The 15,880-nt window shown below is 46.9% G+C and overlaps 2 protein-coding genes across 2 annotated transcripts in view; one reads left to right on the top strand and one right to left on the bottom strand.

The window, feature by feature from the left end:
- waplb (WAPL cohesin release factor b) overlaps nucleotides 1–11,660 on the top strand; it is a 41,897-nt gene extending 30,237 nt beyond the window's left edge. The window contains exons 11-20 of the mRNA XM_061230636.1: nucleotides 203–314; nucleotides 827–924; nucleotides 1,369–1,445; nucleotides 4,339–4,511; nucleotides 4,852–4,967; nucleotides 5,196–5,363; nucleotides 5,742–5,967; nucleotides 6,456–6,544; nucleotides 7,870–7,965; nucleotides 8,904–11,660. Coding sequence (XP_061086620.1) covers nucleotides 203–314; nucleotides 827–924; nucleotides 1,369–1,445; nucleotides 4,339–4,511; nucleotides 4,852–4,967; nucleotides 5,196–5,363; nucleotides 5,742–5,967; nucleotides 6,456–6,544; nucleotides 7,870–7,965; nucleotides 8,904–8,969 — 1,221 coding nt within the window. The 3' untranslated portion in view covers nucleotides 8,970–11,660. The remainder of the gene's footprint in view (nucleotides 1–202; nucleotides 315–826; nucleotides 925–1,368; nucleotides 1,446–4,338; nucleotides 4,512–4,851; nucleotides 4,968–5,195; nucleotides 5,364–5,741; nucleotides 5,968–6,455; nucleotides 6,545–7,869; nucleotides 7,966–8,903) is intronic.
- A 353-nt stretch (nucleotides 11,661–12,013) lies between these two features.
- atoh1c (atonal bHLH transcription factor 1c) lies at nucleotides 12,014–12,731 on the bottom strand. Its single transcript, XM_061225237.1, has one exon. It carries the CDS (start codon nucleotides 12,695–12,697, stop codon nucleotides 12,014–12,016), a length of 684 nt encoding a protein of 227 aa, XP_061081221.1. The 5' UTR covers nucleotides 12,698–12,731.
- Between the last annotated feature and the right edge of the window lie 3,149 nt (nucleotides 12,732–15,880).

Raw genomic sequence — 15,880 nt, 5'->3', positions numbered from 1 at the left:
ATCTGTCGTGCTGGCGTCTGAATACGAAGTAGACATACTTTGAAGTGTAAATTATTTTGAAAATGCTAGCCTCTCTCCCTGCTTCCAGACTTCCCAAAAATAATTTAATTTCTTTAGTCTCTTTATAATATTTTAGAAATTTCTAACCAGGTCCGGATTTTGTTTTGTTTGTCGGCCGTGTGGTTTCTCCTGATTCACGCAGACTGGGCATCTGGCCATGGAGACCTTGCTGTCGTTGACGTCCAAGAGGGCCGGCGATTGGTTCAAAGAGGAACTCCGGCTTCTGGGCGGCCTTGACCACATCGTTGACAAAGGTAGAGTGCGGCCCCTGTGCGGTCCCTGTGCGGTCCTTGCCTCGGTTGAGCAAGAGGCGATCGTTAAACGCCGGGGGGGAGGGGTAGCCCACTCAACAGGTCTGATTTAAGGCACTTTCGCTTTCATTGCCTAGCGCACTTGGATTGTGATTTACACAGTGCATCAAAGTGTCACGGTCTGGCTTAGTCTCTGCTTTACTAACCCCATTTCCCAGAGCCTTGGCTGTTAAAAGATCTCTGAAGGCTTGCGCAGACTGCCATCTTCAGTTGACTTAATTTGGTATATTTGCTAAAACCGCGACGATACGTTTCCCTGCTTCATCAGTGCTGGTTGCCTAACGGAGTGCCAGACTGAATCCACTAGGAAATGTGAAAGCTTGTAAGATATTTTGCTTAGAATTTTTTAGTTTTATAATAGTTTTCTGTTCAGAGTAAAAAGCGGAGCGGAATTCTTTTGCGTTTTAGCTGCAGGCGTGGCGTTCACCGGCCTCATGTCTGCCCTTTTCTCGCAGTGAAAGAATGCGTGGAAAACCTCAGCCAAGAAGACGACAAGGAGAACCTGGTGGCGTCGTTATGGGGAGCCGAGAGGTGTCTACGAGTGCTGGAGAGCGTAAGTTCTGCCCCGATGGAATCCGACAGAAGCTCGAACAAAGGCAGCCGTCGTTTCAGATACTTTAGAGGGGCCAGAAAACGGTTAAGAGTTGCAGAACTGCAGCATTCTCCGTATTGATCGGAAAGCTCACCTGATTAATAGTTTGGCTCCCCGGCCCATCTCTTGGACCTGATCTTTGCGCTTTAGCGTAGGCAGAGTACAGAGAGTGCAAGACTAAGGTGGAGTTATAATTAGGGAGGATCTATACGCTGTAATCCTGGCATTAAGGCTCTGTATATCGATTGCCTCTTTTGGGAAATCCAATATGTGCCTCTCGGAGGGTGTATAAGGGCAGTCTTCGTGTGGCCCGAGATGAAATCGCAAGGAATTGAAATTTCCCCTCTCCCTCTCCCTCTCCCTCTCCCTTTCTCTTGCCGTCTCTCTCTTTCTCCACTGACACAGGTAACCGTTCACAACCCAGAGAACCAGAGCTACCTGATCGCCTACAAGGAGTCCCAGCTCATCATGTCCTCTGCAAAGTGAGTGCTCCCAGAATGCACCAGGAAGGGTGGGAAGGGTCAGACACATGCACCCACCCACACACACCCACACACAGGAGGGAAATGCGCTCTGTAGCGGACAGCCCTCAGGGCCGGGGTGTGGCGGTGCTGACTCATTCACACCGCACGGCCATAACGTGACCGGACAGGCTCTCCTTACAGAGGGGAGAGGACCGCTGGGATCGATGGCGGTCTGACGGCACGGGCCAAAGCCCCGTCAGCACCCGCCCAGGGCTGCCTTTCTCCCGACACTCCAGAGCTTTCCGTGCTCACAGTAACACTGCAGGACCAGTTTTACTGACATTACACTGCAGCTCTGAGGTCCCCGTGGAGGAAAGCGCCTCTTTACTCCAGGCTTTAGTCATCACAAAAACTATTAGCGGCACTTGAAATTTACCGCTTGTTCCTTTTTATGTCGCTGCTTTGTGTAGTGTAAAGAATTTTTTTAGTTTTTGTACAGTTCATCCGCCTCCACATACAAATAAAAAAAAAATATATAATCAGGATGGTTTTAACACTGAGCCCATGGCGGTACCAATAAACGGGTACTGTGTTGTATGTTCAGTGTGGCTTTTTTCTGATCTCCTAGTTCTAATAGATTGCTTCTGGGTTTATATTCTTGACTCCGCCATTGATATTTCGACATCAGAGATGTGTGCCTTTGTTCATTTACTGGTTTGTACACTTGTTCTTTGATTTGAAGCCTTGCTTAATTTATTGCAGTATGTTGGATGCTGTGCTGATGATATGCCGCTTATTGAACTATAGCAGCTGCCCGTTGTACTTAGAGTGGAAGATGGTACCGCATCAATCTACCACACACACACACACACACACACACACACACACACACAGGCACACACACTCTGGGCCTGCTGCCTGCCAGGGCTTAATCCTGAGATGTGATTCGCAGAACGCTCGCTCCTCTCCCCTCGACCGGCCCGTGAATGCGGTCCTTTCACCCGACCGTGACCGGCCCCCCTTCAGAACCCATTAGCCGTTGCCCCCGCCCCGGACCACAACGCCGCGTCTGTTGGGATTCTTCCGCTTTTAATCGAGTTAGCGGGGTCCCAGGCCGGCCGCGGCCGGGGCTTCTGGCCGGGGGGTGACCCCGCTGAACTGTGGCTGCACCGCGAACGCGGGGGGGGGGCGGGGGGCTCGGGAGGGCCGGTCGGGAGAACGTCAACAAAGCCGGCTCTCACAAGCAGCTCACTGGCTGCATTCACCCCGCCTTAATTCAATTTCACAAACCCCAGGGAGCGAGGTTTTGGAGAGCAGGCCTTCGCTGATCCCCCCCCCCCCCCCCCCCCGTCCTGCCACCTCCCCCCCCCCCCCCCTCTCCTTCTCCTCCTTCCTCATAAGTGGACACTGCCTCCGCGGTCTGTTTAATAATTGATGACCTCCCATTATTTCAATCTCATTATTATGATACCGGCCTTGGAGCAGCCTGCCGGCATGAGCCGCTAACCTTTATCAACACACACTTGGCCTCTGTTCTCCCGGCCGCGCGGCTCTGTTTTTAGCCCGTCCTGCCCGCGGCAGGTGCAGAGCTCGACCCCAGCCGTGCGCTCGACCGTCTTGGGTTTTTTTTTTTTTCTTTGTTGGGTATTCTCGCCCCGTGCGCCGGACCTCAGGTTTTTATCGCCTCCCTCCGCCGGCTCCGTCAGCTCGTGTTCTACGTCGCCGGTTCCCGTTCCTGTAAGAAAAGCGCTGCACCCAACGAGAGAGTTGGCGCGTTTAAAGAACCACGGTAACTACGCTCGCGCCGGTGTAAGCCGAGCTGGGTAGACCGGCTTACTTCATCATTACGTGTTCTTTATTCCGGGCGTTTGCCGTTCGAGTCGCCGCTCTTGGGATCCCTCGCCGTTGTCTCGGTGCTACCTGCCTTCAGAGTGATTGAAGACGCCCCCCCCCGCCCCCTGTAAGCGCAGTCATGAATATCATTTGCTGTCGTTTTGGCCGAAGGTCCTATATCATATTTGCTTTCCGGGTAGGCTCCGCGCGACAGCTGGCAGTCAGGAAAGGCATTACAAATTCATAGTTTGGTGGAGAGGTCCGTGGAGGTGTACCGAAGCTCGATATTTAATATTTGTGTGTTCAATTAAGTGATCTGAATGTTCTTAACTCAACATTGTAATGCCGATGCAACGATAACTGCTGGCCGTTGATCTAATCGGCAACGCGTCACAGCCATGTAGGTGGAGCCTTCCGAGGAGGTAAAGCAAACCTGCTTCTGTCAGTAGGGAGCCATCAATGTGCTTTTTTTAGTGTTTTGATCCAACTACATCACCCGAGGGTATCATTCCCTGACATCCTCCGTCTTATTTCATCCAACGTCAACTGCATTATACTATAACCATGAAAAGTAAACCAACTCGACTAACCAGACAACCTAGTTGTCGTAATGGTTTGGTTTCACTCTAACATCCTGTTTCAGAAGTGGTGTTAACACTTTCATTTTGTCTGTTAGTTGTTAGCCAAAGGCTTCTTGCCAATTAAATGAACGCAAATCCGGGTTTTAAACCCTGTGCAATAAGCCACTTCACTGCTTTCTGGTATTTTGAAAATTGCTGTGATAATATATCACTCGATTTTTACTGAGCACTTCTTTGATTTCCTATGGAAAGTCCGTCAAAGCCTGGAGATTCTTGTGGGCGTGCCCTCTCTTGCCGACTGCGTCTAATAAAAGCAATTATGGAACCGTGCCTTAGAATTCAAGTGTTTAAGAAAACTGCATTTGAAGAGTAGGTTTTGTGTTCCCTTTCGCTGATTGATGTCCAGTATCTCTGCGCGTGCTCCAGTGGGGCGGTGTGAATTTCGGTGACGGTCGTAGTTGTGTCTGGCCTGTTCTGACTCTGCCCTCCCGCCCTAGGGGCCTTCGGCACTGCGAGGAGATGATCCAGCGCTACAGCCGAGAGGTGAACAGCAGCCGGTCCTCCTCCGGGGCCGCCCTGCCCCACTGCAGCCACAGCAACGTGGGCAAGGCCGTGGAGGACTGCATGCGAGCCATCATCGGCGTGCTGCTCAACCTCACCCACGACAACGGTGAGAACCCCCCCCCCCCCCTCCCTCTCTCCGTTCCCCCAGGGGAGGATAGAGTACCTCTGTCATTCCAGCCCAGCTCATCCACGTAGCAGCTGCCGTAGATGATAATTAAGAATTCCTCACAAGCTCGCCCCCGCCTACCCACCCACTGTGTCTCAGTGAGTCAAACCTTGAACCCTGCGGAAACATCCCCCGAAACCCTGCAGGTTATACATTCGCTCCTGCATAATGTGTTTTGAGATCAGAGGGCTTGTGCGATTTAGCATTTGGTGTTGCAGAGAGAGGAAAAACGAAGCGCTTCAAACAACGGCGTTGATGAAAAACCCTGTTTTGTCCGCAGAGTGGGGCAGCACGAAAACGGGCGAGCAGGATGACCTGATCGTGACGGCGCTCCACTGCGTGCTGAGGGTCCCGCAGTTCTTACCTCAGGAGCAGAGATTCGACATCCGAGTGCTGGTGAGCAGCCCCTCCCCCGCCTCCTTTATAATGGGGTTTTCCTGCTGATGTTGAACCCTGCTTATTGGGTCAGGGCTTGAAGTTCTCTGACTCTCTGTTAATGTTTGTCTCTCTGTTCATGACTCTCTGTTCATGTGTATCTCACTTCATGTCTCTGACTCTCTGTTAATGTTTGTCTCTGTTCATGACTGTGTCTCTGACTCTGTATCTGTGTGTGTGTGTGTTCAGGGCCTGGGCCTCCTGATTAACCTGGTGGAGTACAGCTCTAGGAACAGGCACTGCCTGGTGGAGATGGAGCTGGACACGACCACGCCCTTCGAGACCTCGGTCTGCCTGACGGAGGGAGAGGCGCTGAAGTCCGGCGGGATGCTGAACGCCATCGCGGCTCTTGTGCAGGTGGGCGAAGCTCTGTAGCGCATACGCAGGGCAGTCATGGGTCTGTCAATCTGGAACTTATGAACAAGGCCAGGCTTCTGTGCTTTTCTTTAGAGTGCTAAAAAAATCTGTTCTGTACTGCACAAAATGGTTTTTGTGCCTCCACAAAACCTTTTATACACTCAAGCAATTCTGCACAAAATCATATCTACCGGTTGCGGTTTCAACACAAAAGAAACTCTGCCTGGTTCAGCTTCTACACAAAAGAACCTCTCCCTACCTTTCACTTGAAATTGGCCTTCCTTGGGTTGCTATGGCTGCCTTTGACTGTTTTGTAACCGAAGGGAGAGTTTATAGGAGCGTGTTCACGGGTCATTCTGACGGCCATTTTGCGCGCAGCTCTTCCTGCAGAGGGAGCGCGCGGCCGTGCTGGCCGAGGCGGAGACGGACGACTTCATCAACGACGCGCCCAAGCCCCAGCTAGACCAGAGCGGCGAGTGGCAGGAGACCTCCGGGGAGATCCAGTGGGTGGCCTCCGAGAACAACACCAACGCAGACAACGACAACGACAAGAAGAAGGACAACAAGAAGGAGGAGGAAGAGGAGGAGCTGGACCTGAACAAAGGTAAAGAGACAGGGGCCGCTGCGATTAAACGGACCTTAAAGGTCCCGTATTGTACACCTTTCCAGCGTTTTATTTCAGGTCCCGATCCCCATAAACACCGTCTATCCAGTCTTACATGTCCTTTCTCCAGTGCCTGTCATGAGCTTTACCAAGAACAGGTTCTTTAGCGACACGCGTTGAACCTTTAGCTTCATTCCAGCATAGCTGCCTGACCATGGGTAAAGAAAGCTTTATTCTTATGCCACTCTGACAACCTGAATACATGTAAAGAAACCCTTCCAGAGCGCACGGCCGTAGCTACGTCAATGTATGAACGAGGCCTTTATACCCGGGCTGTTGTTGCTGTACTGCCACGACTCGCAGTGCTTGCCACTTGTCGTTCCATTGTTACTCCGAACCACCTTGTCCTCTGAAATTGAATTGCGGTTTGTACAGCACGAGTCCTTTCATCGCCTTCTGTTCACCTTTCGTTTTGTGTTCTTCCGCAGCTCTCCAGCACGCTGGGAAGCACATGGAGGACAGCATCGTGGCCTCGTACACTGCACTGTTATTGGGCTGTCTGTGCCAGGGGAGTCCAGTAAGTCGCACCCTCACACCACGCACCGCTAACGTGGCTAGTTAGCGCTGGCTAAAGGGTCACTTTTGAGTTTGCACTTTACAGGGCGGTTTCGGGGGAACGGCGTTGCGTTTGGTCACAACTTTTCTCGGGGAAATTGCGTAGGGCTGCCGATTTTTGGCCTTTCTGCATCAAATTTACATTGCGGAGGCTTTCTCGTTACATTTAAAAGGACGTTAAATGGTAATTTGTTTTCAGATTAATTGGTTTTGTGCCGAGGTGCATGGTGGTGTGCTTCGTTGTTGTGACGATTGGTAGTGTGCGCATAAGACATTTCAGACTCATTTACCTTTAAAGTGCAAGGTAAAATAGCAGTCTTGAATCAGCTTTTACCTGGTACGTGTGGTCCCTGTTTGACTTGTATGCGTTACGTTGGAATTTAATTAATACTAGACATTTTACTGAGTGGATGTTTCGGATAGGAAACGGGAACAGTGTTATGCCGTGAGGTGGATGTCGACTCAAAGGAGCGGGGGTCTGAATGCTTTGCCATGAGAAAGGGCCTTTGGCTATCTAACAGTCACCAGTGCGCTAATTACACCCAGTGCTAATCCTCACGGCAAAGCCTCTCATTTTGACTTGGCACCTTGTGAGTCTACAACAATGACATTAATCACGGTGATGCTGTTTTAATGCTTTTCTGAGGGACAGTGCATTTTGTTCAGAATTGCCGTATTAAAGTCTCAAGGCTGACTATTAAAGAAGATAAAAACCTGTGATGTGCTGTTGGATTTAATGGCTTTTCTTTATGGATGTTATTAGCAATCCAATGGAGCCCGGAGCTTAGTTTCATTACAAGTAATGGACTTTTCCGATGGGATGTTGGTTTATGATTGATTTCTCTAGTCATTGTCTTATCACTGATAAACCTGTGTAAATCCCTCTGTCTGGCTCGGAGTTTCCGAATACTCGACGAGAAGGTCACTCGTCGTAATTTCTCGCAGGCGAAACCTGCCTGAGAGCCAAAAACGAAAAATGTTCGCTCGTGTCAGGACAGGCCATGCGCACCTCCCGCCCTTGCTGAAGTTTCTGCTGCTTCACTAGAGCGAGCACTGGGGCGAAACTGAAAAATGTTGCCCTCACTGCAGGGAGTCACATCATTTACAGGCTTTTATTTTGCCTGGTGGAGGGGTTCGTCATTTATGCGCTTTTATTTTGCCTGGTGGTGGGAGTATGTATAGATTGTTTGCTGCCAAACTGTAACTGAACCAATAAGTTATGCACTGATTCTGAGACCTGCCTGACCCTACTGGGAGACTTACAAATGATTCTGCTTTGTCTTCCAGATGAATGTCACTACTGTGAGGGAGAATTTACCTAAAGGCGATTTCTCGATAATGACCGAAATGCTAAAGAAGTTCTTAAATTTCATGAATCTGACAGTAAGTTCACCAGCTCTCTGTGTGCGTCTCTGTGCGTCTCCGTCGTATGCACATGGCTGACTGGGTGTTTATTTGTTCTATCTCAGATGCTGCGAGTGCTGTGTGCTTTGTATTCTTGCTGATTCTAGCATTGTTCATTTCACTTTAATTTTCCCTGTTCAGTATGTGTGCTAATCCAATCTCCGTGGTTCAGTCCCATTTTGTTCGCTGCATGTCGGCACGCAAATGTGCCTCTGTTTGGCACGTAGAGTATCTCTTCTTCCCGCAAATGGACTTGAATTAAATGGGAACTGCTGCCTGTGATTGCCCCAGTCCTTTCCCCCCCCACATCGACTTTAGTCAACTGTTAGTACTATTAATGGAAGCGCAGTCCCTATAACGCGCTTTACAGCGGGTGGTAATCCACACTCGCCGTACGGGCCTTCTGCTTGGTAATGCAGAATCTGTCTTGCATGCTCTCTCTGGCTCTCTCTCACTGTCATCTTGCTTGTCTCTGCCTGTCTTTGTGTGTGTCTCTCTCTCTCTCTCTCTCTCTCTCTCGCGCTGGCTTTGGTTGTCTTGTCTGTTTGTCTCTTGTCTGTATTTTGCTCTCTCTGTCTATTTGGCTGCCTCTCACTGTCCTTGTTGTCTGTCTTGTCTGTTTTTCTGTCTGTCTCTCTCTGTTTGGCTCTATCGCTCTCCCTCTTTCACACTCTAATTATCTTCTCTCTCTCTCTCTGTCTCAATGTCTTTGTCTGTATTTCGTTATCCGTTTGGCTGTCTCACTGTCTTTGTCTGTCTTGTTGGTTTGTCTCTGTCTGTACTTTGCTGTGTGTCTGTATGGCTCTATCTCTCTCTCGTCTGTTCTGTTTGTCTTGCTCTTTCTCGCTCTCTATTTGGCTCTATCTCTCTCCTCCTCTCACACTCTCTGATCCTCCTCTCTCTCTCTCTCTCTGCAGTGTGACGTAGGCACCACAGGGCAGAAGTCCATCTCTCGGGTCATTGACTATCTGGAGCACTGTTAGAGAGACCGGGTTCAGCGCTGGATCTGTCAGAACACCGCTGTAACCGCCACCTCGCAACGGGACCGCCGAGAGACGTCACCCGGCAACCGGCCGCCACCCTCGCCATCCGCATCGCCATCGTCATCACCCCCGTCACCCCTCAACAGAGATTAACGAGCTCCCTCTTCGTGTGAGGCGCTCGTTTGTCCCCCGGTCGAGGGTAGATCTGTCTGAGCGTAAACTTGTTTGGGACGAGAAAGGTAGAAACTCAGCTAACCGACAATAGCATGAAATTATACACTGAACAAAGTGAGCCAGTTAATCATTCCTTGGGTTTTTTCAGTGGGATATAGGTGGTGTTGCCCCCCCCCTCATACAAACAAAAACTCCGGATTCATTCGTCAACTTTTGCATTATGAAAGCGGAATTATTACTTCTTTTTTTTATTGTGAATGTTTTGTGTGCTCTGCTGTAGAAAATGTTCCTGTTTTAAGTTGTATTGTATTCAGGCAGGTCAAAGCTTCTCATGCCCCCCCCCCCCCCCCAGCACCACTACTGTCTGAGCGGGTGTAGTCCTGAGCATGTGTACAGGTCAGGTACTCTTTACTGCTCCCAACTGTTCAGTGTTGCATCAAAAGTATCTGTGCCCCCCCCAAGAACCGCATTTAAAAAAAAAACAAACCACGGAAAGATAAACAACGTTTGAGCAGTAACCCAAGTACTCTGGCTCTCCACCAGCTTGGGAAGAGTATCACACCATCTCCATAACCGAAGCCAGTTTCTCTTTCACTTTTTTAAATTTTATTGTGTTCCAGTCTCGTTTATTTTTGACGGGCCGACGTCAAGCGTTTGAACAAAAAGCTGTTGGCAAGCACGCCCAGGGGAAGCTGAGAGTGCGGAGGCTACACTGGAATCCCTTGTTCAGCGTTGCGTTCTCCGCAGGCGGTCCGAGATTCAGATTACACACAGAGAGGTGCGCGCGTCGGGTTTGTGCTAACAGGCAGCACTTGCTCATTTTGATTGCGGCCCCATTACAACGCTGATTCTGTATCGCGTTGAGGCCGATTAGGCGGTGAACGGCATTGTGGGGGTTCGACAAAGTCCGGGCGCGTTGACCGGTCGCGCTCAGCGGTCACCTTGGGCAGGCACTGCCACTGACCGGGTTGCTTGTGGTCTGAACCAGGTCTGGTGCGCGCACTGCCCCATTTTCTCCATTGAGCGGTGCCAAATAGAGGTACATTTTTCAATCCGAAGGTAATGACGATTTTATATTTCATAGTGTACCACAGTTTGGAAATATTGGGTAACTAGAAGAACGATCATTCCCCTCCATCCCTTCAAGAGGAATTTTCATGGTACAAAGTGTAAAATTTAGAAAAGCTACAACGAACCCCCCCCCCCTTTTCTTTTATATTTGTGTGCGAGTTTGTTTGGATCCATCACCAGTGTATGTAGTTGGAGGTTTCCAGTGATGCTCCTTCCTCTGTATATATGCAGGCTAACGTGGCAATAAGTTTATTCTCCACAATGCGACTTGCTTTTTAATAAAAACCGAGGTGTTTAAGCTTTTATCCTAATTTAACTATGACAGAAATCAGCAGGACTGGAAGATCATTTCTAACTTTACAATTTTGAAATAAAGCACTTGAATTAAAACAAAGGAATGCATTGTTCATGCCCTTACGCTTTCATGAACAACCTTTCTTTAAATGTTCACCCACCACCTCATTGTCAGATAGCTGATACCCCCCCCCACACACACACACACACACACACACACACACACTTTCATCCTCCCTCACCCTCTTGGAATCGGAGATGAACTGTTAGACTTTATCTGTCTATAATACAGTATTAGTGTGTTGCATTGAGCTAAAGGAGAAAGCGTGGCTAATCAATGGCTCTATTTCATGAAGTGGAGCGGAGGCAGTTTTCTTTATTTGCAGGGAGCTGTGAGATTCTGCTTGATTTGGTTTACCCTCCGGTAAACTCATTAGTCCGTTATAGTTTGTAGTGTACCTTCCCTCTGTACGGCCAAAGCTGTTTGCCTTACTCACTCTGACATACTTTGCACCCTGCGACCCTGCCGGAGGTTGAGGTTGAATAGAAAGCGCAGGAGGATGGGAGTGTGGGGGATTTTGAGTGGAGATGTACAGAACTTGAGTTGCGAAAACATGGATGCTTTCCAGTTGACTCATTTTGTTTATATTTCACACCTACGTGTTTTTCTTTTTCCTTTTTCTTCTTAATGCAGTGCTGAGGCATAGCCATTACTTCACAGATGTTCAGAATTCAGGTTTCTCTTTAAACATTCAGAAGTTCTATGAATACTTTGTAAGATAGCCTCTTGTGCTCCTAGCCATTTTCAGATTAATGTGAACCACACCGAGAGCAGTTTAATATGGTTTTCTCATTTGTAAAACTTACGTGAACGTAAAGTTTACAAGAGGTTAATTTACAAAGCTGAAAATGAATTAACACAATGTAAATACTTATGTAAATACTGGCTATTGGAAATTAGAATGGTAGACTACTTTTCTGAATCCAATCCTATTTTTATTTTATACAGTTTCTCAGTTGTGTTATTTGAAGTAAAATAAAAGGTATAAAAGCCAACTGCAGGAAGAAAACCTTTGTACCAATTTCAAGAATAATGTCTTTGGTTACCTGTATATAATTTTAACTCGAATAAAAATTGCTACTTTCAGTACACCGCATGTTTCCCTTTGTAGCTGTTTGTGTGCTTTTTTTGTATTTAGTATTTTCATTCGGAAAGGATTTAATAGAATAGCCATCTTACATCTTTGTAGTTAAGGTGGATTGTACAATCACTGCAAAGAACACTTTTACAAATTAATATTTTATTAAATAATACTTAGTTAAACATGAATTTCCTAAACTACAATTATCTTTACTGTTTAATTCACGCATTCATCATACAAAAATAAAGGCAATAAATCATTTAAGGGAATACCGTGACGCGCTCATCAGATTCCTGTATAAAACTAAACATACAAATTCAAATTCAAAATGCTTACAGAAGGAAATCCGTCATGGTATTCTGTTTATTTTGTGCCGTTCGGTCTCTCCCAGACGTCGATAAAACTTTTTAACTCCGAACGCCCAAGGCTCTCTGTAGTTCTGTTCATTTTACTGTCTGGCACCGGCTCTGATGTGTCCAGAGCAAGAAACTTCTCCGGTGGTCCAGCCGCAGTATCCCCGGATGTGAAGCCCCTCGCTGCTCGCCCTGTGGCCGACTGCACTGGTTCAGTGGCCCCCCTTAGCCGCTGCCTGTCGATGTCCGGGCCGCAACCCCTGTCCTGGAGGAGCTCGCTGAGCGTAGAGATGTATATTTGCGCCATCTGAAGCGTTTCTGATTTTGACAACTTCTTGTCGCTCTCGAGGTTGGGGATGACGCTCCTGAGTCTATCAAACGCGACATTTAGCCCCAGCATCCTTCTCCTCTCCCGGGCGTTTGCAGCCAAGCGTCGCCTTCTCTGTGCCCTGTCCACGGCACTTGCGTCCTGGTCGATGTACCCACTTATTCCCGGAAGCCTGACCTCAACTATTGCGCACGGGTCACGGTCCCTGCCCTGAGCTCGTGTGTCCAGCCATTTAGTCTGCACGAGAGCCTGGACAGTTGATCTGTGCGGCAAATCTAAATGAGGAGGATTTGTCCCATATTTGTAATGCGCATTGTCCGTCTGCCTTAAAATGCATGGGTCTAACGGACTTCTACGACGCGGCATCTTTTGTTTAGGTGCTACACACACTTGGAACTTCGTGGACCCGACGTCTAAAAGTTTAGTTTGAAAGAGGGGCATTTTATTGACAAGTGCCAAGCTTGCACGGATGCAAGGGGCGTGGTGAAGGTCGTGTGCGGCTAACGAATAGCAGTAAGCCCGTTTGATAACAGCAGCAGGAAGTCTATTAACCAAGTTCATCAAAAGTGGATTAGGTTCGTCTCAGTGATCACTGGACACATGCGGCTCTCTGGCGTGGATCGGGGCCGCTCCTTTTTACTCAATCAATGGGACCGACATTGTTTTTAAGACTGGTTCATTCGATGGGTCAAAAGACCCCACTGACAATAGAAAATACACACTGTTTCACTGCATATACTAGCAAGCAAGACTTTAGTTTTCTGGATACTGCACACTAGCTTATTTATTGCTAAACTGTAGCCTACACGAGCATCACATAAATTGATTTAAAAAAAACTTAGGACGTATTGCAAGTAATTGGTACAAAATGACATTTTTTCTCATACATTTAATTTTCCACATGCGAAGTTATGGAGAAGAAAACAAACACGGTCCAGGTTTATTTTAGTAATGTTCCCTTGATTAGGCTGTAAGCTATATACCCTGGACAGTAGCCTTGACGTAGGCCTATCATAACACTACTTCATTAAGCAGGGTACGTTGAAAAAGATAACGTGTAAAACAAGGTTATTAGCAATAATAGGCTAGCATTATTCCCTTTAATATTTAATTTTTATTAACTCCTCATAATATTATTCTCAACTCTCTTCGCTTTCAACCAACGAGAGCATTCCGTGTGGCTGCCCTTGTTAGCGCGAGACTGACTGCAGCCCTGCTCTGGGAAGCGTTGCACCCAGCAAATGACGACAGGACGATAATTGGCAGGTCATATCCGCAGAGCTCAAACTAATCCAATTAACCGGTGTTCAGAAAAACAGTGGGTTCGCTTTTTCATTAAATTAAATGTATTATCCGCAACCCCCCGCACTCAGCACTGACACCCAAGCATCGTAACTGCAACATATTCAACGCAAACTGAAACTCAGTCGGTTTCTGGAGCAAGTGGCGGCGTTGGGTTGGTGTTGACAGTTTTGGCACACTTCGTGTATTAAAACTACTGAGGCGTCTCATTTAACTGAAGGCCCAGGACGGAGATCAAAAACAGCGCCGGATGGTAAGATTATCGCCCCCCATTAAGAGGGTACATTTTGGTGTATGCATGCCTGTCACTACAAAACAAGAAGAAATTAAATCAAATTTCTCTAACAGGATTAGTAGTGGAAGGTAAACTGCCAAAAGTTTTCTCTTTTAATAGTATGCCAACAAAGGCTGCATTTTACTGAATGCGAAGGCCAAATGTTGAAGTGATCCAGGTTGCCATGCGGTGCTGCTTGTCACAAATTATTAGATCCGCAATGTGTCAGCTACTGAAAAAATAATGAATAAATGAATAAATAATCTTTGCTAATAGCGAAGTGTTCATATTAAATGTAATTGTTAGATGTACCACCATATGGTATTGCTCATCCCTAATTGTAAAAAAAAAAAGAAGAAGCAAAAAAGCCATTGCTGTCTACTGGCACAACTGAATGCATACTGTTGGGCGGGTTTAACACATGTTAAAATGACGGGACCGCTTTATGAGTCCTAGATAAATGAGAAATTATTCAAAGGAAAATCTATGCATGAATAGATGGATATCTCTGTAACCCAAGTTCCGTTTAATATTCCCTACAGTTGAGATGTCTCACTAGGAACCCTTATTTCCATCAGTTAAATAAATTATTTATTTGCAGCTGCTGTGCAGACTGACAAACTGGCTAGTACCAACAACTGCTTTGGGTAAAGCAGAAAGGAGCATACAATCTGAACCAGAGGATCTTTAATAACAACCTGAATTGAATACTGTGGACCGCCACCCTCTACACAGTTTTCACTTGTAAGCCAATGACCTTCTACTGCTTTGATTGGCAGAATATGCAGATAAAGCTAAACGTGTAACCAAACAGTGTGAAGTAACACCTGGAGTGCGAGGTTTTTTCCCAATTACATTTCTGTGACGGATAGACAACACTTCTATTATTTTAGGGACTATTTTGGGACTGTTTTGGACACATATCAAAGAACATTGCCCCTTCAGTTACGATGCACTTGTCAGCCAAATGCATTGGTTGACTTCAACAGGTGGCGATGCGACATTACAGAATTAATTTTTCCAAGCATATTAATTGTCTGCTTTGTCTTTTCCGCAACATAATTTGATTTAAAAGGTCCTTACCACAAAGTCCTGCTATGTTTGAAAAGGTCAACAATCAAAACTTCACTTATTTTGGTTTGATAAGACCTCCTTGTTCCCTGTACTTTTTCATTCTAACTGGATATGTATGAGATTGCATATGACGCAAGAGAAAAAAATGGTGACACGCTTGCCTGTTTACAAAGATTGCACTTTAATCACCAGTAAAGCACTATTAAAAAGTAATTATGTTACTGCTGTTTCTGTGGAACATTGGAATAATTCACATTTTCAGAATGTCATGAATGCAGAGAGGTGTTTAAATAGGATACACTGCAACAGAAAGACTGAATTTAAATGGTTTCAGATCGTAAATATCCAGTCTTAGCAATTAGTGATATGTATGAGTTCCCCTGGATTTCTGCTAATTAAATAATTTATCTCTGGCTAACTCTGGTGCCATTTCCATTCATGTGTGTTTGATTATTTTGTTGGCTGTCAAGAGTAACGCAATTTATTTCAGTAAATACGTTTCATTGCAGTGGTGCAACTTGGCCAGGTGGCGTTACCTATCCTTTGAAATTATTATTATTATTTTTGAAATACTTTACCAGGATGCTACCGGTCAAGCTGTTGCAGAACAGACAATATCCCTTCTGTCCCACTTGACTGGTAATCTGGTGTCACTGTTGTAATCTGGTGCCACCCCTGACTTTGATGTATTCAAAGAAGTTGTGGTCCTAAATTGAAAAGGGCGCTCCTGGATGACCGTGAGCGGGTCTAGAGAACTACGCTCTCCCTGCTCCTCTCCACGCACTCCCCTCCACTGATCTCCCTCATTTGTTTCATTTCACACTAGAGGAACTCTGGCCATTGTTAGCCCCGAGTAGCGCAGGGCTCCCTCCAGGTCCAATTACCAGGCATCGATTAGC

The sequence above is a fragment of the Conger conger genome, chromosome 2 (assembly GCF_963514075.1).
Source record: "Conger conger chromosome 2, fConCon1.1, whole genome shotgun sequence".
Classification (NCBI taxonomy): domain Eukaryota; kingdom Metazoa; phylum Chordata; class Actinopteri; order Anguilliformes; family Congridae; genus Conger; species Conger conger.
Note: the sequence above shows the minus strand (reverse complement) of the source record. Positions and strands in the feature narration are given on the sequence as shown.